The sequence below is a fragment of the Meleagris gallopavo genome, chromosome 22, assembly GCF_000146605.3.
Source record: "Meleagris gallopavo isolate NT-WF06-2002-E0010 breed Aviagen turkey brand Nicholas breeding stock chromosome 22, Turkey_5.1, whole genome shotgun sequence".
Lineage (NCBI taxonomy): Eukaryota > Metazoa > Chordata > Aves > Galliformes > Phasianidae > Meleagris > Meleagris gallopavo.
In genome coordinates, this window is record NC_015032.2 from 6941567 (window position 1) to 6966887 (window position 25321).

General features: G+C 44.6%; 1 protein-coding gene across 1 annotated transcript in view; it reads left to right on the plus strand.

Annotated features, from left to right (window-relative positions):
• The window catches only part of COL9A3 (collagen type IX alpha 3 chain), a 35822-nt gene that overhangs the window by 8438 nt on the left and 2063 nt on the right, over positions 1-25321 (plus strand). Inside the window, exons 3-31 of the mRNA XM_003212026.4 lie at positions 641-676; positions 1374-1445; positions 2214-2267; positions 5692-5727; positions 6932-6955; positions 7413-7466; positions 8111-8164; positions 8899-8940; positions 10292-10348; positions 10971-11024; positions 11497-11550; positions 12108-12161; positions 12922-12975; positions 13580-13633; positions 14242-14295; positions 14592-14645; positions 15280-15333; positions 16102-16146; positions 16723-16776; positions 17017-17070; positions 18422-18475; positions 19128-19199; positions 21390-21425; positions 22395-22439; positions 22848-22880; positions 23001-23147; positions 23765-23819; positions 24416-24598; positions 24821-24898. Of these exons, the coding sequence (XP_003212074.1) occupies positions 641-676; positions 1374-1445; positions 2214-2267; positions 5692-5727; positions 6932-6955; positions 7413-7466; positions 8111-8164; positions 8899-8940; positions 10292-10348; positions 10971-11024; positions 11497-11550; positions 12108-12161; positions 12922-12975; positions 13580-13633; positions 14242-14295; positions 14592-14645; positions 15280-15333; positions 16102-16146; positions 16723-16776; positions 17017-17070; positions 18422-18475; positions 19128-19199; positions 21390-21425; positions 22395-22439; positions 22848-22880; positions 23001-23147; positions 23765-23819; positions 24416-24598; positions 24821-24898 (1717 nt within the window). The remainder of the gene's footprint in view (positions 1-640; positions 677-1373; positions 1446-2213; positions 2268-5691; positions 5728-6931; positions 6956-7412; positions 7467-8110; positions 8165-8898; positions 8941-10291; positions 10349-10970; positions 11025-11496; positions 11551-12107; positions 12162-12921; positions 12976-13579; positions 13634-14241; positions 14296-14591; positions 14646-15279; positions 15334-16101; positions 16147-16722; positions 16777-17016; positions 17071-18421; positions 18476-19127; positions 19200-21389; positions 21426-22394; positions 22440-22847; positions 22881-23000; positions 23148-23764; positions 23820-24415; positions 24599-24820; positions 24899-25321) is intronic.

Consider the following 25321-nt stretch of genomic DNA (forward strand, 5'->3'; position numbering starts at 1 on the left):
AAAAAGAAAAAAGAGCACTTTTAAAGTAAATACTTTATTTTTTTAAATAAAACTTGGATTTCATCCAGGTTGTGCAGTGGGATTAGGTTGAAATCACTTGGGCGTTTTGTTCATTTGCTTTTCCTGTCCAGGTTTAGTCATATGAAGAAAGTTGCTGGAGACTTTTCTTCCCTTTTTGTTAGTCCCAAACTTCTGGTAACGCCACCATTTCGTAGTGTGTCCTGGATACCTGGATCTCATAGCATCTCTGTTTTGTCATGGAAGATATTTGAAAATCACAGTAGCCATCCAGCTTCCTCTGTGCCTCACTTGCTGCTAAGTCAAAGTGCAAACAGTTCCTAAGCATATGTGGAAAGAAATGCAGATGTTGGGGATGGTTCAGAACACTCTCTAGTGATACCCACATGCTCAGCCTCCCGCACTGCTACTGGCAATGTGAAAAGGGTTATCCAGGCTCATCTTGCTTTAGGAGGTAGCAGGATCCCATAGCATTACCTTCTTCATCCTTAGCATGGTAAATCTTGAGTGGGCATGGAGGGAGGTGTGAGCACTGTGGCTGTTGTGCATACTGCAGTCACAAGAAGCCAACAGGAGGGAGAAGTTCATCACTAACACTGGTGTCTTTTCTCTTTTTATTCAGGGTGAGCCGGGCCCTCCTGGTTTGCCAGGCCCACCAGTAAGTATTACCTGGCTGATGTCAACTTATTTGTTCTCTTAGGAAGAAGCAGTGCACAGGAGCTAAGTCTTAGGGCTCCCTTTCCTCTTGATCTGCAGCAGAATTTCCATAAGTTAACTCAGCACTGGTTCTGGGGAGAAACAAATTCTTTTGTATCATTGCTAGAGGAGGACGTGCATGCATGGGGGTTGAAACAAGATGATCATGACGGTCCTTTTCAACTCGGGCCATTTTATGATTCTGTACCTGAATTACAGCTCACCCATCACCAGCGTAACAAAAACTGGCACCTAGCCATGTATACATGTTTATTTTTGGTGCCAGTTTAGATCTGCTTCAACTCCCAGTCTGTCACGTGGTGGTGAAAAGTGTGGCATAGCTCTGCTTTGGGTCACGTATCCTGTCCCTTTGTTCGTGTTGCATATGCTATCCCTTTCTTCTTCCTATTAGGAGCAGCCTAAGGGTAGCTGTGTCTGTGAATAGGGTTGTGGAGAACTGAGCTAAAGCACTGAAACACATTTAGGATTTGGATATGGGTTCATGACAGATTTCACCTCTTGGGGGTAATTCTTCCACGTTGTATGGTGTAAGATTAACAAACGCATCAACAGATGAATCTCCATCTTGTAATCTTCATCAAAACGCATGACACGTTTCATTTGTTATGGTATAAAGAATTGCCTGTTTTCTGATTTAGGGACCAAAGGGTGCACCTGGAAAGCCTGGAGCAGCTGGTGAAGCTGGGCTGCCTGGCCTTCCTGGAGTAGACGTGAGTATTTTGTCATCTTCTCTTAAGCTGTTGAAGCATTTCATATACAGGAATGTTCTCCTGCATCTCATCAACATGCATTTACTGGAGAAATAAAGCGGGTTCTGAAGGTACATCTTATAAATCAGGAGAAGTTCTAAGAGTTGAAAGCATCTTTAGATTGAACTAAGCAGTATGAGAGTGATTTTGGGGTGCAGAACTGATAGGACAGCACAGTTACAATGAAACATTGCAGCTCTTGGGAAGCGTGCTAGGCAGGGCTGGAGAAATAGGAACATCTGTTGGCATTTTGAAAGCAAACCAGTTGAGCCTGATTTTGGAAATCCAGTATTACTTATTTGCTTGAAGCTTGCTGCTCTCTTGCCTGTTGTTTTTTTTTTTTTTTCTGTTCAGACCTGGACAGGTGACTGTACATAGTGAAGTTTTCCCAGCTTAACAACTTACTGCCATAATAACAGAGCATAGCCAGCATATTTTCTTCTACTTCAGGCTAAGAGGAAGCATTTAGGCAGCTTCTACAGCAAAGCTGAGGGACAGCAACTCAGTAAACTCCAACAAGAAGATCTCTTGGTGGTGTTCATCTGTACTTAAAATGCATAGGGAACAGTACAGGTGATTTGCTTCTGGTCTTCTGTTTAACTACAGAGGGAAGTGAAGAGGCTTTCCTGAAAGTTTGACATACGGGTGGTATGTGACAGTGACAGGAGTTTCCTACAGCTCTTGTTTCTGTGTTTCTCTGTCTTTACATTTATTCTTGTATTTCCACAGGGCTTAACGGGAACTGATGGCCCTCCTGGCCCAAATGGGCCTCCGGGAGACCGTGTGAGTACCACATTGCATCCCCAGTGCCTTGAAATGGAACTTTGTCATTGCTTACATCGATGACTCCTCCTACCTTTGTGCATTGGTGACACTGGGGTATTGATGATGGCGAGTTATTTATCTGTGAACCCTTGCAGAATGCTTAGACCTTTGAAATGAAGACCCAAATGGTTTTTCTGTAGGTGCAAGGCATGGGATCCATCTTTCTTTCGCATGATTTTGAATGAGCTTTGGATAGTTTCAGTGCAAATACCAGTGCAGAACATCTCTTGTGGTATTTTGAGCATCCAAAAAAGCAATCCATGGACTTAATTAAAACATTTATCAAAGTGAAGCTATTTGGGTCTATTTTCAGCCTGATTTTGCAGTTCTGTTATGGATAAAATTACATTAGCTGTTCAGACTTTTGCCTTTTATTAATTCTGAGGCTGTCCATGTGGTTGACATTATTAGCTGCTTTGGAATAAATTTCCCTAGTTGATATAGAAAGAAAAAAAAAGCTTTTCTTCGTATGTATTACGGCTCTGCTGAAGGACACCACAGAGAGAAATGGCTGTCTGTGATGCTACAGGTGTCCTTCAGGTCATCTGTAATGGGGCCAGAAAGATACATTGACCTCTGTTATGACACTGGCTCACAGCGTAGCTGAGCCATTCAGCACAGATTTTACCCAGCATGGCCATCCTCCTCTCTTCTATCACAAGTCATTACGGGTTGTTACAAGGTGGTCCACGGTTCTCTTGAACTCAGGGCTGCAGTGATGGGCTCAACACAGATTGCAGTGTGTAGAGGTTAAAAAAAGAAAGTAGTGCTGCTGGTGGACCTCTCTAGCATGTTCAGTATATCTCAATCTTTTTTTTCTTTTTTTTTTGCCCCAGAGACTCAACCAAAGCACAAAACTCTCTTTGTTGCTGTCTTAGTTAAAGCAATGAGTGGTACAGCCATGCGTCTTTGATACACTCTTCTTCCTTTCCCATGTGCAAGGCAAAATTAGCTTGGCCTCTGGGAAAGTTGAACCCAAGCATCCTGATCACAGCTCTGAGCTTCTGTTCATCAGCACTGCACTAAAAATCTTGCATCCTGCACTCTTGTTATGACAAACCTGTCTGCCCAGAGTTCAAGGACTGCAAAACCCTGACAGCTCTCAGGCTGTGATGAGACTCCACCACCTTCAGGAAGCTGAGCTCTGATTTTTAAAATAGAAATGTTGAGGAGCACACAGAGAACTGAGAAGTTCCGTTCCCCTGTTTCACGTTCAGTGGTAACATTTGGCCATGCCTACTTCAGCTTATGAAGTCTGAGTTAGCAGGGTAATGGAGCAGATAATTCCTGGGCACCAGAACTTCCCCTCCAAGTATTTGGTAGGAGCACACAAACAGTGTTCTAGCACACAGAGTTACTGTAACTTTGTGTTCTGATTTGACGTGATTTCCCCTGTCTCTTAACTCAGTCTGTCAGCATGGGGCAAACTTGGGGCATGTTGTCATTTATGGGAGTTTTTCAAGGTCAGTGATCTGTCTGGAAAATCGTTTTAATTGGACTAATAAAAGCCTGGAAAAAGAAAAGAAGCTCTAAAAGCTTTATCACTCTAAAAGGGCGGCATGGTTATCCTGACTTTCTTTCTTTTGCACGCACTTAAGAACGCAGCTGGGTCCTTTGGGAATCACTGAAAGATGTCCATTGACTGCTGTGGGATTGAATGCATGCGTAGCACTATGCCTTGTTATGAATAGACATGGATTTCTGAACTGAAGTGCCTGACAGTAAGGGTGTTTGGCAAATGGAAGTGGGCTCCTGGAAGGCTGTTTTTAGCTATGCATTATTTATTTATGAACTCATAATGCCATATTAATCAAGAATTTCCTGCTCTCAATAGTTGTGTATTTGTAAAGCATATGGCTTTAAAATGGAAAATCGGGGTAAGATTGTTTTCAGTAGAGAAAGAACATTGTTATCAGGAGAATGAGTTGAGTCAGTGTTATTAAAGCAGAGGTGTAAATTAGAGTTTTTCATTAAGATTTAATGGAATCACATCAGCTTGCTCAGGGGTTTGGTGATCCATGACTGCACCAAAAATGTTCACCACTGAGTGCTCCATCCCACGCCCTCAATATTAGGAGGGGAAAAGACCAGCACTTGGTACTTTGAGAACAATGGCAAAGCAGAAGGGGCCTATCCAGTTTGTGTTTTTTTTTTTTTTTGTGGGAGCAGGATTAAGGGTGTAAATCACCCTTAAGGAGTATACTGCAAGGGTGTAGATACTGGAAATTCTGTGTTTTTTTTTACAAGGAGAGATCTCAGCTCTTCCCATAGGCACTGGTGTATAAAGACTTCAGCCTAAAGATAAAAGTGACCAGATGAAAACCAGAGTAACCTGCAAGAAAAATGAATGAGCTGACATCTGCAGCAGAGCTGATTTTGATTGGATTACACTCCTTCCCTCACAAGGCTATTCTTAATGAGGCACTCGGCTCCTCAGTATCTTTCTCTTTAGATTTAACAAGTGAAAACATTTCTAATCTCATTTGGTATGCCCAACATTATAAGAAAGGCTGCAGTCATCCTTGGGATCACAGTGTGAGCAGCCGTGTGCTGGGATGCTTTCCTGGTCTGCCCTCGTATCACTGTGGCCCTAGGGATGGATATGACTTATTTCCAGCTCAGGAAATCATTCCCCATACGTGTTTGGTAGAGCATCCTGAGAACTTTTGGAGAGCAGGTTTAGTCAGTCCAGCTGGTGAGAGGCTGAGGAAGGCCCTGCGGTGCAGCAGAGGAGTTGAGAGTAAGCTGGCTAGCTTATCATCTTTAATTAAGCAAATTTTGTGTCAGCAATTTCAAGAATGATTCGAGTCTAAGATATAAGCTTGACTAGAGTTTGGTGATCTTAAGAGGAAAAATCTAAATGGCAAAAAGGAGATTGGGAGTTGATTTGCCAACGAAACCAGTGAGAAGGCAGAAGCTGCCCCATCAAAACCTTTGCCTGCAGGGAGATGTATGATGTGATAATATACACTAGAACAAATCCAAATCATGTAAATGATTCCAGATAATTTCATGACTGGATCTACATCATGAAAGTACTATGAATATTTCAATGAATGGAATTGCAGTTTGTGAATGTTTAGATGTTCATAGCCAACAAATGGGGGAGGAAGTTTTTGGGGCAAGTTCAGAGCTTAGCTCCCTACTATCTTAGAATATTGTTCAATCAAGTAATTTATAACAACAGGATCATCATTACCCATAGGTTTCTGTCCTTGTAACTGTAAATTTGGCCGAGCATCCCCAGCTGTGTGCTGTTTCTATCAGATGCTGCTGGAGTTTCCAAGCAGAGTATTATCAGGCAGAGCAGACACTGATGTCTTACCATATGGGAGTTTCTGATCGACCTGCTAATTTGCACTCTGTTGTTTCATTTCTGTAGGGTGCATTAGGACCTGCTGGACCACCTGGACCAGCTGTAAGTAACTCCCAGATCTGTGCATGTAAGGGTGGTGGTCATTGTATGCCAGAGTCTGCTCTGAGAGAAGGGGGGGAAGCCTTGTATCCCAAATCAAGAGATCTAAACCTGAATGAGTGAAAATATCATTTTAGGTATTTAAATATCTGTGTTTGAGCTGTTCTGGTGACGTGGAGCCTGTTCTTAGTCTCAGAGATGTTATAAAGTCACCTAACTTGGGATGAAGACTAACATATGAAACCTTCCTTCTGTCAGATAACGTGTTTTGTATTGTATAAGTAAATGAAGCAAACTTTCATATATCAAGCTGTTTTGCTGCACAAACACCACTGACTATTCTATGTTCATTTTGAAATCCATATTGCTATGTTAAATGTCTTGGTATCTACTGGCAAGTCAGATTTAGCTTTGATGTCTATATTGATGGAATAATAGAAGAGTCAGGCTAAGTTCATAACGACCAGAAGTGATGTCTCTGTAAAGAAAGCCCCCTTAAATCTTTACCATCAAATCAAGTGGTAACTGTATATCCATATTTAGCATCAAGCCTAAGGATTTCTGAATACAGCTGCTGTTGCATCTACAAAGACACTCAATTAATGCTAAACAAGCTAACACCCTTCCCCAGCAATTATCAGTATCTGTTTTTCCATGAAGCTGAGCTCAACTGCAGAGCTTGCTATGCTGATTTGAATGCCATCAGCAGATGGAAGCCCTTCCCAGACGTGGCAGCACGACGTGCATAGGTGCTCGTTTTGTTGGATGGCCACAGCTAACTCAGTTCCCCCACTTCCCTGAACCACACCTGGATCTCACATCACAGGACAGCCAGTGGGTGCCAGCTGAGATAAGGTCCCAGAAAGCAAACAAATGTTTGAAGATAGGGAAAGCAGATGAATAAGTTAGAATGTTTTCTTCATAAATGTCCCTGTCCCACTACTGTGTCACTGTCACCACTGTATGTGGGTTTGTTTAGAGATGTCTCATAGGTAACAAGGATGTAAAAGGAATACAAATTACTAGAGGCAACAAAAGGATTCATTAAGACTCTAGCTGTGTTCTGATTATGAATTACAGTAAGTGGGGGCAGGAGAGTGCTATGAAAACTGAAAGGAAAATTAAAATTAAGCAGCATTTTCTGAGGTACTGCTCCTCCTGTTATATGTTCATTTTTTAAGTGATCTCTTTCAAATGTTGTTTCCAGGGTAAAGGACTACCAGGACCTCCAGTAAGTAATGAGATTCTTTTCAAAAAAAGAGGTTTAAATTACTATGTAAGAGATGGGGCTTTTTTTTTTTTAATCTGGAGAAGATATGGAGTCCTGCAGGTTGGCAGCTTTTGTGGACCATTTCTGTGTATCCATACCCTAATGCAGCTGATCACTGCTGTTGATTCAAGGCAGAGCAACCTTGTCATTGCTGGAAGTGGCCATTTTTGGAGCAGCAGCTTTTGTTCATCAGGCTCTTGGAGTGGGGCAGATGTTGGCAGTGTGTAGCAATGCTAATAGAAAACTCTATGGGAAGGTGGAGCAAGAAGAAAGAAGTGCACTGGCAAACCAGTTGATGGGTGTGGGGCTGGGCTTCTCTGGGCAATTAGACAAATGAATACAGCCAGACTGTTTGCCCCTGGGCTTTGGCAGCTACATGAGGTCACCAAGGTGTAAGGCTTTTTTCTCTGTTCAACAGGGGCCTCCAGGACCCAGTGGACTTCCAGGTGGAAATGGATTTCGGGGTCCTCCTGTGAGTTTTTCCCACTTATGAAGCATGCCACAACTACATAAGAGTGAAGTTCATTTCTGTTGTCTTACTCTGTTCTGGAAGCATGATGCACAAGGCACTGCAAGCTCTACAAATGCACACGGGCAATGCTCCCCCTTGTATCAGTTTGTGTAGGGTCAGCCTTGTCAACAGTGCAGTGCTTTGGTGTGCAGCTGCTTGCAGACAGGTCTTTTACCAACAATGAGTAACAGCAAAAGAGCAGTCAGTGCCACGAGAAGAGAGATCTGCCCCATTGGCATGTGCTTTCAGCACCCTCAATAAGAGGGTTGAGCAGAAAGAGTCTAATTGGAGGGAGCCCATTCTGTAAAAGCATACCATCATTTTTGGATGCCCATGGCTCCACTGGAGAGGTACAGAGCCAGTAGAAGCAGGGATGTAGATACAGAATATATTCTTCCATCCTACTCCCTTGCACACACATCTGTTATTCCCTTGATAGCACTAGAATCCTCTGCAGACAGAAAGGTGCCATTTAGGCTAATTTGAGATATCTTGCCTCACATTCACAAATCTGCAGTGGCATTTGGTAGCTATTCTTTCTCTCTCTTCATGTTTTTGTCTAAATGGTAAAGAAGATAAATTCTTTATATTTTTTCTCTTTTTAGGGGCCTTCTGGTCTGCCAGGATTCCCAGGGCCTCCTGGACCACCCGGACCTCCCGTAAGTTGAGAGTTGTGAATGAATGTGAGAAACTTCCCATGGGGAGTCTAGAATTTTCATCTTGCTGCCAGAACGTGTGTGTTTTATTTGCTGCAATTACCAGGAGCACTCCTTCTGTTGGGGCTGAGTTTCAGCAACCTGTAAACACTGCGCCCCAGGAGAGCAGTGACTTCACTAGCTGCTCTTCAGTGTGTGGATCATTTCCTGTTTGTTTATTATTTGTTTTGTTTACTGCTTGCACGTATCTTAAAGGTAAAATGTGTGCCAGAGACATTATCCCTCTCTGGGAGCCCCCGCCACAGGCAGATTCCCACAGGAGCCCAGATTGTTGGTGTGTGTTCTTGTTGTGCCAGCAAGGAGTCTTGAAACCAGCAAGACTTGGCTTGGCTGAGTTTCTTTCCAAGGTCAGATTGGCCCCATATTGGCCTTCCCCCAGTCCCTAAAGAGGGCCAGGTACAGCTGCTCTCCTGAAACTGCTGCCCTCGTGGTCTGAGGCTCGAGGACCTTTCCCAGACTATTCTGTGCATCTCCAGTTCGAGTCTGCCATGTCCATTTTGAGGACATGCAGCTATAACTAACACTCTAGGTTCAGGGGCTGTTTCACACCATGTGGCAAGGTATCTGCCCTGTGCTAACTCAGCCGAGCTGGGTTTGTAAGGTGCATTTTCTGGAGATAATATTTCTTCCTTTTGTTTGCCTAGATATGCTTAAAGACCACTTTTTATGAATTTCAGGGTCTTGCAGGCATCATTCCCGAAGGCGGTGGGGACCTTCAGGTAGGTTTCTCTTAATGTAGCATGAGAATATTTTTGCTGACATACTTGAAGGAAGGTCAACGTGTGCCATTCAGACCTGCAGACGTAGGTCTAGCATGCTGCCATATTGCAGGAAGCATAAGTGTTGAATGAGTAGGTGTTTGTAAGACTGAAATGTTCTTGCAAGGAGGTAGATGGATTAGTGCTGGTTTTTTTCACACGATCTTTGCTTTCCAGTTTGCTTCCCAAATGCAAGTTTTGCATACATTCTTCCTCTACAAAACAACTTTAGCACTTGCTAACTAGGAACAGATTTTCATGCATCTGTTTCCAATCCTGCTTTGCAAGAGAAAAGGTTGTGCATGTTGCACTGTTTATTTCTATGGGTGATGGCACGGAGCTCCTTTGGGCATATGCTTTGTTTAGACTTCTTTATGAGAACGCCTTGATTCCTTTCTTTCAAGGGAATGAAGGGAGTGTTAAGCCCATGAGCGATGGAAGTGACATTTCCAGATTTCACAGCTGTTGTTGTGACAACATCTCTGGTTTCCTAATTGGCGTGCCCCAAAAAACTCAGGGGCAGTTTAGACTACCCTATGGCAATTCACATGGAAGTTAATAGGAAAGGATACTATTTCTGCAATTTTAATTTAAGTTACACTGTGGAATATACCAGAAAACTAAATTCTTGTCACGTAGATGTAGCCTGAAGTTTTATTAAAAGCAGAAATAAAAGCTGCAGAAGAAAATATTGTTCATAACAATACAGTTCTTAGAGAAAGGCGTTTGGAACCCCCATCAGATTTTCATCTATGCTCTGATTCATTCCCACTCAAGCTAGAGTCCCCACCAGAGGCTCAGCCAGCCCTAGACACCTGCAGGCACCAGCTTGTTGGTTTTGGGGTTAATTTGCTATTCATCCCCTTCTGATAAGCCTTAATGCTTGCCCTTGTTTCAGTTAGGTGAGTTGCTTCGTGGACATCAATAGGGGTCAATGCATGCATAGAAATGTTCCTAATGATTTCTAAGGTATCTGTGCTGCTTTGCTGAGGATCTGTGGTTGTCCATCATTTCTGGTCTGTGGACAGCTGTCAGCCTTCAGAATTCCTCATGCAAGCATGCTCTAAGTGAAGCTGACCAAGCAGAAATCATTATTTTGTGGGTTGCTATGAGCCTGAGAACCTGTTTTAGGACCCTTTTCCCATAGGGAAATGCCACTGAACATGTTATGATATGAGTGAGTTAGTGGATTTAGAGGATTTAGGATTTACTTGCTTCCAGGCATGGCCTTTTCCTTTCCTTTACTAATGAAACCCACTTCCATGGTTGCACTGTGTGTATTCATTAACCCAGAGTGCTCCGTTTCTTGCAGTGCCCAGCTCTGTGCCCACCAGGTCCTCCTGGTCCTCCAGGAATGCCAGGCTTCAAGGTAAGAAAAATGCCATCTGCAGAGACAAAGGTGTCTCCCAAAACAGACGTCACTGTGAACCCCGGGCAGCTTTCTGTTTACTCGGTTGTGGTACCTAAATTCTAGGTTGCAGCCCTCAGGAAACCACACTCAGTAGTTAAATTTCTCTTTCTGTGCCCCCTACTCCACAATTTGTGTGAATTCTGGAGAGCAGATGCACTCCAGCAAGCCCTATGATGCAGATGTTAAAGATGACTTAAACAAAAAGAGAGGCTAAAAATGCAGAAAAAGATTTTCAGAAACATCTCAGCCCCGTGTTCAGAAGTGATGGGAGCTGAGTTCTGGTGACTGACCTGTAATTGAGAATTGCACTGGACACCTGTAGCCTGTTCCCCATGCAACTCAAGTCTGGGTATTTCCTGAAACAAGGTCTGTTTTGACACAGTGATGCCAAGCAGGACTGACAGGAACAGGGCAGGGCTGGCTGGCCCCAGAACTGACCTGAATTTTCACAATTACATGTATGTGTTATTTCCCTGGTTCTTTCCATTGTGTGGATTTAGGTCTTGAAGTTATCTGATGAAATTTGAGTTCTGTAACAAGACTGTACTGGAAATGGGGTAATTTGAGCTCTTATTTCTAGGGACACACTGGTCACAAAGGAGAACCTGGTGAAATAGGCAAAGAAGGAGAGAAGGTAAACTTCAATCTAAGGGGTGGGGAGGGACTTTGGTATTTAAGAACACCACAGCAAATAGTTTTGTCGAAAAGACAGGGAGATGTAAGGCAATGAGCTGAACAGCAAAGGGAAATTATGCCTGAAGTCTGATTGCTTCTGTTGCTTTGCATGTATGTCTGTGTGCTACTACTTCCAGGAAATTCATCTTCCCAACTATCATCATATTAAGATCAGCTATATAACTTAACTGCTATTGTTTCGTGTGCAGGGATGTCAGCTCAGGAAAAAGCCATGCATTGATCATTCAGGTAAACTCCTGGCTGATGGAGTGTTCTTGCATGTAGAAGAAATTGCAGATGATGTAGAAGCAAAAACTGCAGCAGAAATGTGGGTAGAAGAGAGCTCAGGAAGGAGTAGGATAGGAAGGTACTGGCTTTGGGGGGCAGGCTCATGCGGCCTCTGTTCTTCCTAATTAATTTTTCTCTTCCAGGGCAGCCCTGGCCCTCCAGGTCCTCCAGGCATCCCTGGCAGCGTTGGCCTGCAGGTAACACCTGCTCTTCAGGTTCTTTTTTGCTTTGAAACTGAATGCTGCCATTGATCATTTCACATGATACAGGCAGCTCTTGCCTCTCTATAAAAACACATGAGAAAATTGCTGGGTGGGGGAGGGGTGAAGTGAAGAAAAATAAAAGTAAAATCATATTAGATTGACAGAGCTTTAGTTCAGGTCTTGGTTTTGGCACCTCACCTTGGATGAAACATCCAAACAAATAGCCAGTGTCCTGGGACTCTGATAGAGCCCTGGATGCTTTGCCCCTTTCTGATGCTGAGTGCTGGGATGGCTTGACAGCCTGGCAGTTGGGCTGGAGAAAGCAGGCAATCTGAAAGCTTGACCACATGGAGTATCTCCACTGTGTCACTTACTCTGAGGTCATCACTGAAGGGGGAAGGATCATTTCTGTGCAACAGAAGACTGAGCTTTCTGCCATTCCCTGGAGTTTCTTAAGGTTTTTTGTGTTGATGAACCATCGTGCCAATTCTATTTCATCATTTTGTGTTTTAACAGTGATAGAGTTTTAACTGATTTGTTTTCTTAATTAGGGCCCAAGAGGACTAAGAGGTCTCCCTGGTCCAATGGGCCCTGCTGGTGACAGAGTAAGATTTCTTTGATTTCTCTCCCTCCACCATTGATTTGTGCCATGTGAAATCTGGATGGCAGGTGCCCATCTATCTTTAATGAAGACCACTGGGGAACCTGTAGAGATGCAGATTGCAGCCTCTTTCCTGCACACCCACTGAACAAAACAACCTTCCAAGGGCAGAATGAATCTGCATACCTGGGGGATTGGCAGGATCAGGCCTGGTGTTGATTGAAACATTCAGACAGGGACAACGTGCTGCCTTTGCAGGACTGACAGTGCTAAAGAATCTTGGAAGAAAAAACCCAAACAACTGAGAAATCTGTCATGACCATTTCTCTTTCAGTTCTCTCTTTCCAAAAAAGAGTCAAAGAACTGCTGATGAGCAAAGATTTTCAGGATGTGGAGTCTCTTCAATGAGAATGAGGTCAATGTCTCATCATGGCTTTGGAAGTTCACCAGTGTCCCCTGACCATTGTCTTAGAGGCTGAATGGTTTTGAGTCTGATAAAATCATGCATTGGTTTAGGAATGAGAGCAAGATATCGAGGCTGTGAATGATATCAGTGTGTTGCAAACATAATGATGGGGAGATCCGGAGTAAAAACCTGCTTGTCCAGAGAGGGATCTTTTTGCAAGTCTGTATTACAAACTAGTAAGAGATACGAGGTAGCTTTCCAGGGTTTTGTGTGTTTTCTGAGACTGTGGGATGAAGTAGGGATATTGTTACTTCCCCTCTGCCAACAGCAGCATTAGAATGATGTGTTTTCTTTGCAGGGTGACATCGGTTTCAGAGGGCCGCCTGGAATCCCAGGACCTCCGGGGAGAGCTGTATGTGCTGCTTTGTGGCCTGCCTTCCCCAGCCAAAGCCTAATGTTCAATCCTTTCTGAGCAGAGCCTTCCACTGCCAACAAACAGAAAGGAGATACACCAACTGCAGCAGATTATTCCCATCACCTTTTTCCCTCCAGTTAAAGCAGTGCCGTTTCACCTCACCCAGATCTCACAGTGTCTTTCCCTCTCTCGTGCCTTCTGCCTGTTCTGTAGACTTGCCTGTGGATAGACCCCTGTATACCCACCTTGGTTTGCCCAAATGCAAGACCAGATCTGCATCTGCAGAATTATGGCCTCTGAGAGTATTTTCCATTAGTTTTCTCCTACGCTGTTTCTGGTGAAAGAAAATGTTTCAGTAAATGAAGGGGAAGACTGTCTCTGCCCTGAGGGATTGCTTGCAAAGTCCTTGCTGCAATTCACCCGTGTGTCAGGAATTACAGAGTGTAACAGAAAGCACAGCCCAGCTCCTAGGGGAGTGTCTACACTCACACCTCTGCTAATGCTTGCAAACAGCAGAAAAAAACCTTCATCATTTACACTCTGGAAGCATTAGTCTTTGAGAGCGATGAAAATTCTTAATGCTTTTCCCCTTTTGTCTTAGGGAGACCAAGGAATCAAAGGACCTCAAGGATTCAGAGGGCCCAAAGGCGATACTGTAAGTGCAGTGAAACCTCCATCCGCTCCAGCGTTGGACGTGACATTCAGAGCAGTCTGTCTGACAGCTTTATTGTAGCTTGTCCCCCTTGGCTTGCTTTTTTTTTGTTTGTTTTTTTTTTTAGCACTTTGCACTGTCCTTTTCTAAAGCACAGTAGAATTTGAGAACCTATTTGTTACTGGCTGAGGAGCTGTTGCAGGGGGATGGCAGTGGCAGGGGGTAACTGGCCATCCTGCTTTGGAGAAGGTTTTGCTCTCAGTGCTATTTTCTGATGTTTTATCTAATTATGTCTATAAAAAGGGGATAATTGTTCTTATGCATTCTTCTAAAGTACTGCAGGCACTGTGAACAGCAATTAATGGTAGGGATCTGATCTCGTATCTCCGTTGCTTGAAACAATCAGGAATTGTCTCAGGCACTGCAGCCAGCACTGGCTCACATTTCTGGTGCTTGCTAAAGGAAACACCACAACTGTATGAACAAGACAAGAGTTGGTGCAAACTGAATGAAGTATCCCCGCCTGAATATTGTCGTGAATATTGTCGTGGTTTACTGATTGTTCATAAGGGTTGTGTCCTGGATAAACAGGATTTATTGTTGATTTCTAGGGTAGACCCGGACCAAAAGGAAACCCAGGGGCTCGTGGGCTCATAGGAGAACCTGTAAGTCAATTAAGTAGGATGTAAGTCTCTCTGTCTTGCAGATGACAAGATAAAACATGATAGGAGAGATCTTGCATCTTAAATGCTTTGTTATCAAGCCTCTGCTCTGTGAATCTGCGTAACCTGCAGTGTAATCCTGCTTGGACCAAACTCTAATTGCATTGCTCTCAATGACAAATTACCCAGTTTCCTAGATAACTGGAGTTCCCATTGCCCAAAGGGTTCTTTGTTGTAAATGTGTTTTGTGTCCCCGATGTCTGCCTTGTAACCTTAAGCTGCACTGTATATGATTGTAGGGCATGCCTGGCAAGGATGGACGGGATGGGGCTCCTGGACTCGATGGTGAGAAGGTTTGTAAAGTCCTACTTACACACTGTGCAGGAAAGACTTCTGTTACTGTCTCATGGGTGTTGCAAAGCTTGTCAAGGAAAAAACACTGCTGGAAAGCTTTTGCTTTTAGTTTTCTGACAGTGTGACTAGTGAAGAAGAGGAAAATTACTTACATTAATTAATCCCAAGGAAATTACCTAAAGAAGGAAGATGCATAGTAAGGGCCGTGCACGTATGATCTAAACTATGTCCCTGTGCTCTGTGGTTCCTACTGGCTGACTTTAGGCCTTCAGAGATGCCTTTTCAGAGCTGCTGCCAGAGACATATGTTTATTTTAATTGCCTGCAGACAAAGTGCTGGCAGGTCGTTGCCTGATTTTCAAATAGTGATCCCACAGCAACAATGTGCATCACGTGCTGCCAAGGAATGAAAATTATTGGATTATGAAGGCTGGGAGCTGCAAGGGAACTTGGGAAGCACCCGACAGCCCTTGTGTCCAGTGGGTACCCACCTCCTGTGGGCACAACAGGCTCTTGGTCCTGCACACGTGGGGAGGGAGAAGATTGCAAATGCCTGTTAGGGAATGTGTCCCCTCCTTGTGTCAGAGCATTTGCCAGTAGCAGAAGCTCTCTCCTAACCTCTCGATATCCACAGGGTGATGCAGCTCGTATGGGTGCTCCTGGAGAGAAGGGGCCAAACGGACTTCCCGTGAGTACGGCAGCATTGACTGCTCGCCTCCGAGGCATTAAGGCAGTGTGGCTGGGAGAGGGGAGCTTCATTTTGTGCACTGTCTCACAAAGGGACCTTCTTAATGCAAGAAGAAGTGTGATTTCCCTAACATACAGACAGGGAGCGATGTGCAAAACGGGATGGGAAACATCTGGACCAGCACCAAATAGTAGCATAGTAAAGCTCTGGCTTCTGGCCATCTGGCCTAATTTAAAATCTGAATCAGAGAGGGATTTTCTCTTTTCCATCCTAGTGATGAGCATCCCTTATGCAGGACAGTAAGATTTGGGATACAGCTGACCATGATTCAGAAGTGTGCTGATCCCTGCCCTACCGCTATGCATTTGCAAAGTGTTTTTTTGTCTCTAGTCTTCCAACCATTTACATAGAGATAAAGCATTTCTTTCTTCCTGTCTTACAAAATATTTTCAACACCCCAGGAGGGAGATTTCCACCGTGCAAATGTTGCTGCTGTTGCGTTATTTGGCTTTATTTGTGTATTTCTCTTCTTTGGCCTAATTGTTAAGGAGTACTTTGTAGAGCAGCTATTTACAATGGAGGAGAGAAAATGGAAGGCATCATTTGCATGGTGAAAACTGCAGAAATGTAAATTCCTCCATCGCTTCAAGCAAACCATGCTTCATGTGTGACAAATCAGACTAGAATAATACATTTAATGGCTTGACTGCTTCTGACAGTGTTTTGTTTTTTGGTTGTTTTTTTTTTTTTCCTTTCTTTCTTTTCCAGGGTCTGCCTGGAAGAGCAGGGATTAAAGGCTCTAAAGGTGAACCAGTAAGTGAGTCAGTCTCTCTAATGATGGGCTCTGGTGGGGAAGCCATTAACCTGCACAGCAAAAAGGTTTGGTGCCTGCAGGTCCGCCCTGGGGGAGGGCTGACCCTCAGTGAGGGTGTCTGTGTTCCTGCCCAGGCTGTGTTCCTGCCACTGAGGAGGTAAAGCAACAAAGGTGTCCGTGCCCTTGCTGAGACAGCTGTTGTATCTGTAATGAAGCTTAAAAGAGAAGCGTGCCTCTTTTTGTCAGGGTCCTGAAAGTGAGGTTCATCTTTAGAGGGACTGAGCATTTCCTAGCATTATTATCTCATCTTTCCTTCTGGAGATTTTCCCCCACTACCTCAGGGGAAAAGCTTCCATGGAGCAGTAGAGTAACACCTGCATTATGTCCCAGCACAGGGTGTATTGGTCCCCCATCCTTTAAATGTCCTTTGGATTTCTCTTCTTTGTCCTGAAACTGTAAAAGCTTAAAGCTGTCCCCTTATTTTCTGACTCCGTTTTCCAGCTTGTTTCTTTAGATAAGACAGAGATGGCTCTCTGAAACTGGTCCTTAATGGAGTGCTGCTTTTTCCTCTGCAGGGCAGTCCTGGAGAGATGGGAGAGGCAGGTCCCTCTGGAGAGCCAGGTATCCCAGTACGTATCCCCATCATTTACATTTATTGTGAGCTCTGCTGAGTGTGCTTGAAACCAAACTGTGAAGCTGGAGCTGATGTGCTGCTTACCTGCACAAGGAAAGCTTTCAGTGACAAGACAGGCAGAGTGGTCCAATAGATTGCAGTAACCTGGGATCCACTGTAAAGAGGCTTTACGGTGGGCTGGGGAGGGTGGATTTGCTGCTCCTGAGTGTCAGTGATGACTTTGGTGTTGTTTCAGGGCGACGTTGGTATTCCTGGTGATAGAGGTCTGCCGGGACCCAGAGGAGCAACTGTAAGTATAGTGCTGCTTGTGAACCAGATACCAAAGGAAACCTCAGGACATGCAATTAGTCTCTGCCTAAAACAAATGGCCACATTCTCTAATTGTATTGCCCTCAGGCAGTTTCAGTTCAGCAGCTGAGCAGTCACTGTCCTGTAAGCTATTTCAGTGCTGCCACCAGCAGTGTTGTCCCATCCCAGTAGAGATGCACTGCAAAACCTGAGCTATCCAAGCAGCAGCACTGCAGAACCTGTGCATTGCAGTCCTGAGTGACAGGAGCTTAACAAAGCTGGTAGGCCTGCTGGGAATCTTGTGCCAGAAAGGCACAGCACTGCAATGCTTGAGAAGACCCCAACACTCAGAACATATGGTGCAAAGCCAAAGCATTTCTCAGGTGGGAATCTGTTCTCACATTTCTTTGCCCATGCCTGGTACTGCAGCAGTCTTATCTTGCTGTGGGATGAAACAAACCCAGGTACTGCTCTCTCAGTTTTCACTTCTGCTTTCTGTACTGACAGCTTTGTGAAACTTTGGGCTGAAGAGCTCTGAGGTCCTCAGTGGTGCATAAGTAACCATTTACTGTCTTATTCCCCACTTAGTGCTACCATTGTAGTTGAACCTGACCTTCTCATGGTTCTTATGGACTTTTTTGTTTTCTTTTTATCCATTAATCTCATTTTGAAATCCAGAAGCCTGCAGCAAGTCTGACATGATTTCTGGTATGTGCCACTTGGAAGAAATTGAGCAGGATAATGATTTACTCTTTGCATGCATTTGCTCTTTAGATGCCCAAGGAGGGGGAAATCAGCCTTAGAAATAAACTCTACTCATAATATTTGCTTTTATGTCTGCAATTTTTCATCAAAATTGCCAGCACCACAAAAGATATCGTCTTGTTACAGCTGATGAACAAGTGCAATTCAGCTAATTACATTGCTGCAGACTTATGACATGGATACAATAGAAGTTGAACCCGTGCTTACTTTTAATATTGGTTTCTAATTTCTGACTTGTGTTATCAGAGTTCTAACTTACACAAAATGTCCTTAAGCCAGGGCTATTATGGGCGAGTGAACAGATCATGTACTTTCAGATCTTTTGCTGTCAACCAATCTGTACCATTCATGAGTATGATGCGTTCTTAACCACAAATATATGCAAATAAGCATTTTTATTAATAGTGACAGTATATTAACAAGTGTCAGTAAAAACACAAACAAGCACCACTGCGATGGCTGTTCAGCAACAGTGCCACTGGGAAAAGTGTTCTGCAGCATGAAACTGCATATTTTCTCTGTTAGATGGAGCCATGTAATGACACAGGTGAATTACCTGAGCCTGAATCATCTCCTTACGTTTTCAGGGCCCCGTTGGTCTCCCAGGCCCCATTGGAGCCCCTGGTGTCCGAGGCTTCCAGGTCAGTGTGCAGACAAGAGTCACTTCACACACATCAGTGTTCTGGTCAGCTGCTGTGTTCTGCATTGTGCTCACCATTGTGTGATGGCAGCAAATGAGGGGAAGCAATGTCTTTCCACTTGCCAGGATTGGATTAACGCTGTCATTAACACAGTACAATAGAAAGAATGTCAGGGTGGACAAGCTGCCTGCTGGAACTGATGTTTAGTGTTTATATCAGGAGGGTTTGAGTTTGACCATGTAAAGGCTCCTTGCTTCCTCCTTCACCTGGACACCTGGTGTCATCAGCGAGCTCCTTTTCCCTTTTGTTGTATGGCGGACTCTCTTCTTTCTTCCTCTCCTTTCTTGGTTTACAGTCACTCTCTATCCCCAGAGAAGTGGCTGAGGCTGTGTGCGCTGCCAGCTCCTGGGTGTGGTTTTATTAACAAGAAGCTGGAGTGCCTTGTCAGTGTGCTTGACCAGAAATGAGAGCAGGCTGTACTGGCTGAGCAGACAGTAAAAGCAATGCCAACAGCAAGCAAATGGTCCCTGGGGAACAAAGGAGAGAGGAAATCCAAGGCAATGCTTTCAAACGTGACGAGCTCTGGGGATGTCATGCAGGATTTCTTGTTCCTCTAGGTTGTAGCTCTCTTTTATTGCTGTTTTCCTAACAGGGTCCCAAAGGTGCCAGTGGGGAACCTGGCCTTCCTGGTCCAACTGGAATTCGTGGAGAGTCTGGTGACAGGGTAAGGAGAAGATGATGTTTGTAACTCCTTCCTGTTTGGGAGATGTGAAATCAGAGGTTAGCAGGTCCCTGACACGGAACAGCTGATGTCATCACACCAAGTGGATGCAGACTCAGCTGCAGGCTGGCACATGAGGTGCTCCCCTCTCCTCCCCCCCCCATCCTGCTGCTGCTGCATGCCTGAGCTGGGCCCCAAGCAGGCAGCAGGATTTGTGCATCTGCCTCTTTTCTATCTCAGCTCCTATTCCTGCCCATTTCCCTTCTAGTACAAGAGCTCCTGCTAGTTCCAGGCAGGATGGGATCCTATCTAAGCCAGAATAGACAACTGTTGTCTCCTGCTTTGCATGCACTCCTCCTCCCCACTCCTCCCCCCCCCACCAGCACAGGAGAGCTGATTCACGCTGTCATTCAGATGCCTTGATTAGGGTTTCGGGATTTTATTTTTAATTACAGTTTGCTCTGTGATTTCTTTCTGAACAGCACCGTAGGGCCCCACACTTCAGAACAAATCCAACTTTTTTATGTAAATGAATTCCTTCTCATTTAAAAGAAGGCAGCAGGGCAAAGCGAATGGCATTTGCTCAGGGCCTGCAGGAGAGCAGCAGCCGTGTGTTGGGCAGCTGCCCTGACTCCAGCTTTAAGGTGAACTTTCTGTGTCAACGATGGATTTTACAAAGGCCCCTCTGTGTGGGTTTGAAGAAGGCCCTCAGTGCAGCCTGAGGTGTGAGACAGGAGCAGCATTGTGACCCTGCCCGTGTTCAGGGCTTTGCTGCTTTGAGAAATGCATGTTCCAGAGGGGAAAGAGGCCCTGCACAGAGCAGCGTTATCTGGAGAGCTGCTCTGGGGAAAAAAATTATTTACTTAAGGAAGAAAAAAAAAAGAATTTCTGGCTCTGAAGTTAAGCGTGGTTGCTCTGAGATGTAATTGTTATTTCTTAACCCCCGCAGCTCATTAACAGTTTTCCCCAGGAGAACGTGCTGTGTCAGGTCTGGGTAACCCAGGAGCTTCTCACCTCTGTGTGCACAGCTGGCACGTGCAGGGACTTTCCAGGGTGCCTCTGCTGTTGGTGACGGCCCTGTGTGCCCAGTGTGTGGGAGAACATGAGGGGTTAGTGCAGCTTACCTTAGCTGTGCCTGCAGTCTGAGGCAGCAATAGGCAAATATGCCTTCACAGGATTTAGGTCAGAATCGGATTCCTGGAGATCCTGTATGCAGCATCTCCCAGCAGTCCTTCACTGAGAAATGATGGCTGTGTTCAATGGATAGAGGCACCCACATGAGGACAGTGCTGGGTGTGGAACTGGCTGTCCCCAAGGCCACGAAGGTCACTTCTTCCTGCTGCTGGGAGTTATGGCTGCTGGGGAATTCCACAGTTTTGAATCAGAGTCTTTTCAATTTAAGCTTTTTTCTAAGGGAGAGTTCCTCTCAGGGCCCCGTTTGGTGGCTGTGTTACACTGTCAAGAACTTCCATGGAGCCTCAGGACTCCAGAAAGTTGGAGGCATAGATCCAGGTGGTGATGTTCAGGAAAGAATATAAGGCCTTTGTCAGTGGCGAGCATAAAACAGGAGTTACAGCTATAGCAATTTCTGCATTTCCACGTGCTATTGCCTGTTTTGCCAAGAATTATTTCTTCCTTAGTAGAAATCCTCCCCCTTCTTTCTTAAAAGTATTCAGTGCTTGACTTGAGCAGAATGACATGCCCTTATTCTGTGTCTGTCCGCCTCTCAGGTTCCTCCTGCTGAGCCATCTGCAGGTCTGGTTATTGAAGAATGATCAGATTGCAGGTGCCAGGTTGATGAATGTGCTGTAGAAACCTCATCTGAACGGCAAAATGGGTCATCATCAGGATGTATTTTATTCCTGTGGCTGTGTCATTCTGTAAACCTGCATGTGGAAGAGCACCTGACTAAATCTCCGGGAGAACTGATGCTCTGAAGCCTTGAAATGCCTCCTGTTGCTCTTAGGGTATAAAACACATGGGCTGAGGCCTGAGCTGCTGGCTGCAGAGTGTGCTGCAAGAGCAGCAGGATGCTTTAATTCTCTTCTTATGTCTGAGAAATGTGAATGAGCATTGATCCCTCCTACCTGGCAGTTAGGCTGACTCATTGCTGTGGGAGTGCATGTGTGACACACCAGGAATTCACAAGGAAAGAATAATTGTAGCTCATGGCCTTCTTTTACTTATTCACAGGGTCCTACTGGTGTTATTGGTGCCAAAGGTAACCAGGTAAGTGACACTGTTCTTTCTGTGATGAGTTTCCTGCAGACGAGGCATTTAAACTGTGCCAAAGGTGCACAGACTGCTTTTCCTTCCCTGGGATGTGAGTAGTCTGGAGCAGGCACTGACTTTTTGATTCTTTTTTTTTTTTTTTTGGTAGTGAGAGAGATGCAGTCTGTTCTGATGGAAACTTATGAAAATGCCGTGATTAGAAATGCTGGATTCTTGCTGTTCATTCTGCAACCACGAGGCGTGCTGCATGTGAGCTCCTCGCACACTAGCATTTCACTGGGGCGGTCCCTGAGACCAATGAAGAGGATTCGTTGTAGCCCCAGAGCTTGGCAGCCTCCTAGCCTCGTTTATTTCGTCTTTTACTCCCTGCTGCTTACTTTTATAGCTGGACCTATCTCAGTGCTGAGCTTTTTGGGATAAATTTCATTGAATATGTAAATTAGGTCGGTGCTTGACTGTGTTCTTGCAGAAAAGAAGTGATGTTCCAACCAGTATTGCTTGTTCTGTTTCCCAGTTTTAGTGTCTGTGTGGTCTCCACTTTGTTGCTAAGTGAAAAGCCAACCTGTCCTCTGTCTGTCTTGAATTAACTTTCTCTCTCCAGCCATACAGTCGCCATAACATTGTTCATTATCTGCTCTAATTGCTATGCAATAAGCAAGCTTTGCTGCACAGCACGTGGAGCTGTGCCAGAGCAGCAGTGTGCAATGGTTTGTGTTGCTTCCAGTGCCTTCCATCAAGCATCCAAGCGACAGCCTGTGGCAAGGGGCATCTCTTTGTCCTTGTGCAGACTGCCTGCACCACGCACTGCTCTCAGCAGGGCAGCTCCTGGGCAGTGCTTCCTCTTGCGGGCTGTGGATAATAAGCTGCTAAGTGCCCGCATCTCCCTTAGGAGCTGAGGTTGTTCAAGTCTCAGAGTGAGCCTTGTGCGTTGTTAGGTGCTGTGTTAATTCTGTCATCTGCTTTCAGGGCATTGCTGGGGCAGACGGTCTCCCAGGTGACAAAGGAGAACTGGTAAGTGTCCTCAAGTTCAGTAGAATTGAATTTTAAGTAATAGAGCAATGTCCAGAACTATGAATTAAGAACCGATACGATCAATGTGTGTTAATTGTGCAAGTGCTCCAACTGCCATCACTGCACCACTGGCTGCAAAAAGGGGACTGCCAGCCAAGCTTTCCAGCCACAGCCTTCTGGGAGTGCACTGGCCCTGCTGCTCCCTTGAGGAGGCACAGGGTAGGCCTTCACACAGCAGTGGCACATCGGCACTCGTTGTCATTTTGAGGGGCAAGTGGACATTTTTCTGTCCTTCTGTCAATTGCATGTCAACACTGCTTCCCAGACCTTGCAAAGTGGGAGAAAGGATTTTCAGTGGACGTTTTCCATAAGATCTTCCTTTTCATATTTTCATTTTTTTTCTAACAGGGTCCCTTTGGTCCTCCTGGCCAAAAAGGAGAGGTATGTGTCAGGCACTGCGGACTCATGTCCTGTAACATTTGGCTATAAATATGCTTACTGTATCTTTCAGTGATGCATCTCCTTAAACTCTAAGTGCTGCATTATTTTTCTTTATTATAGCCAGGAAAAAGAGGAGAACTGGGTCCAAAAGGTGCTCAAGGACCCAATGGGACAGCTGGAGCTCCAGGGATCCCAGGACACCCAGGGCCCATGGGCCATCAGGGGGAGCAGGGCGTTCCTGGCATCACAGGCAAACCAGGGCCTCCTGTAAGTATTGTCTGCTTCTGTGGTACGTTTGTTCACTGCAATTAGTGGAAGGATTGCAGGTTCTGAATGCACCTTCAGAAAAGAAGGTGGCATCCTGCATTTGAGCAGTCAAAAGTAACTGTGCAGGCAAGCTAGCAGTCTTGCATCAGGAGTTCTGCAGTGAAAAAAGATCAGTGGTTTGCAGGCTTCAGAATTGCAATCCCCCCGGATGTTTACCTTGGAGAATGAATCTCATTGACATACAGATTATCTGTCCATTGGAATGGGCTGTAATTGTTGTTGTCATTACAAAAGTGAGTTAGAAACTGGTCTTTTAAAAATACAGCTCCTACTAAGTGCTCTATCTTGGTCCAGGCTCACATTCTGGCATTTAGGCGAGGCCCAGATTCAATAGCAGCCCTGAAATGCTGATGTTAATCTCTGCCATTTATATTGTGACACAGCTTCTAAATTGAAGCTATTTTCTTCTGAAGAGGGGGAAAAAAATCTCATTTTCATGCAGGATCCTGTGCTGCTTACTGAGCTGCTGGAAGTGAGTTTCAAGTCATGACGTATGTGTCAGTGATTATTATCAATAATGTGGTTTGTATAAAGCAGGAATTCTCTGTTAATTGCAGGGCAAAGAGGCCAGTGAACAACATATAAGAGAACTCTGTGGGGAAATGATAAACGGTGAGTTTTGCTGGGAGAAAGCAAACTGCAATTACTGTATTTGGCTGAAGATGAGATCTTGAACGTGGGATGTCTATTGAGATTTGTTCTTTTTTATCTTAAGTAGGAAAAATAGAGTGGCTGTTAACGGAAGGAAACTCTTCAGAAATTCTTGTTGTTTGGGATGTCTTTCTTTCATTTTCTTAAATTTAGTATTTGGAAATGATTCACTGGAGCAACACACAAAACATGCTGGCAGAAGCTCTGATATCCCCTTACCTGTGTCATTCAGAACCTCAGCTCCTAGCTCTCCTCTCCCCACCATGGCACATCCCAGTCCTCAAAGCAGGACTCCAAACAGGTGCCAGCTCCCAACAAGTGTCTTTCTTCCCTTGATGTTACTGCTTTGCCTTTAGAGGTTATGTTCAGCATTGCTTGTTTGAGGATTTGGTTTTTAATTAAGTATCGTTTTCCAGAATCCTTGCCATGTTTCAAAGCGGTTTAGGAAACAGAAAATGGCATAAGGCATCAGCAGGTTTCTGACCAGATGGCAGAGAGTGAAAATGTTAGACGTGCAGTTTTTAATGTAGGTGCTGTTATTCCGTTTTTGTTTTCAGATCAAATTGCACAGTTAGCTGCTAATCTGAGAAAGCCCTTATCTCCTGGGATGACGGGGCGCCCTGGCCCTGCTGGTCCTCCAGGTCCTCCAGGAGCTACAGGAAGCGTTGGCCATCCTGGTGCTCGTGGTCCCCCTGGGTACAGAGGGCCAACAGGAGAGCTTGGTGATCCTGGTCCCAGAGGTGAGACTGAGCCAAGCAGTTTCTGTCTTATGGCCACTGAAATAAATGACCAGCTTGTACTGATTTCAGCAGTAGAGGAGAACAGAACTGTTTTTGGACAGAGTTCTAGAGGATGGTTTTGCTTGCATCTTTTAGGATGCTGTACAAGCAAAGATCTTAGCACTGACCTGAGGCTTTTTGATTTTACAACTCATTGCTGAAATTGCTTATTTATGATTCAAGGTGACACTGGCGAAAAGGGAGATAAAGGACCGGCTGGACAAGGAATTGATGGGCCTGATGGTGATCAAGGACCTCAAGGTAAGCCTGTGCAAGTAATGTAACGAGTCGTAAAAAGTAAAAGCTAAGAAGGACAGCTCTGCCTATTGTATCAGAGGATTCAAAATTTCTTTTCTGCAAATTAATAAGCATCTGTTAGGAAGTCTGAAAGAATATTTATTTTGCTTACCTACTAAAGCAGCTTTTCTAGTTGTGATTACATCTTCATAATGAAGAAGTTACAGGCACTAAAACCAGGCTCTGCATTCACATACTTTCATAAGAACAGAATATTTATATGCCATTGTCTCTCATTCTTCTGTAAAATAATTCCATCAATACATAAATAGCATAATATATTAATATATTTTTCATATATTAAGTATTGAGAGCATTTCTCTTATTTATGAGGTTGAGTGATATCAACAGTAGACAAATTTTAACTAAACTAAAAACAATCAGGCA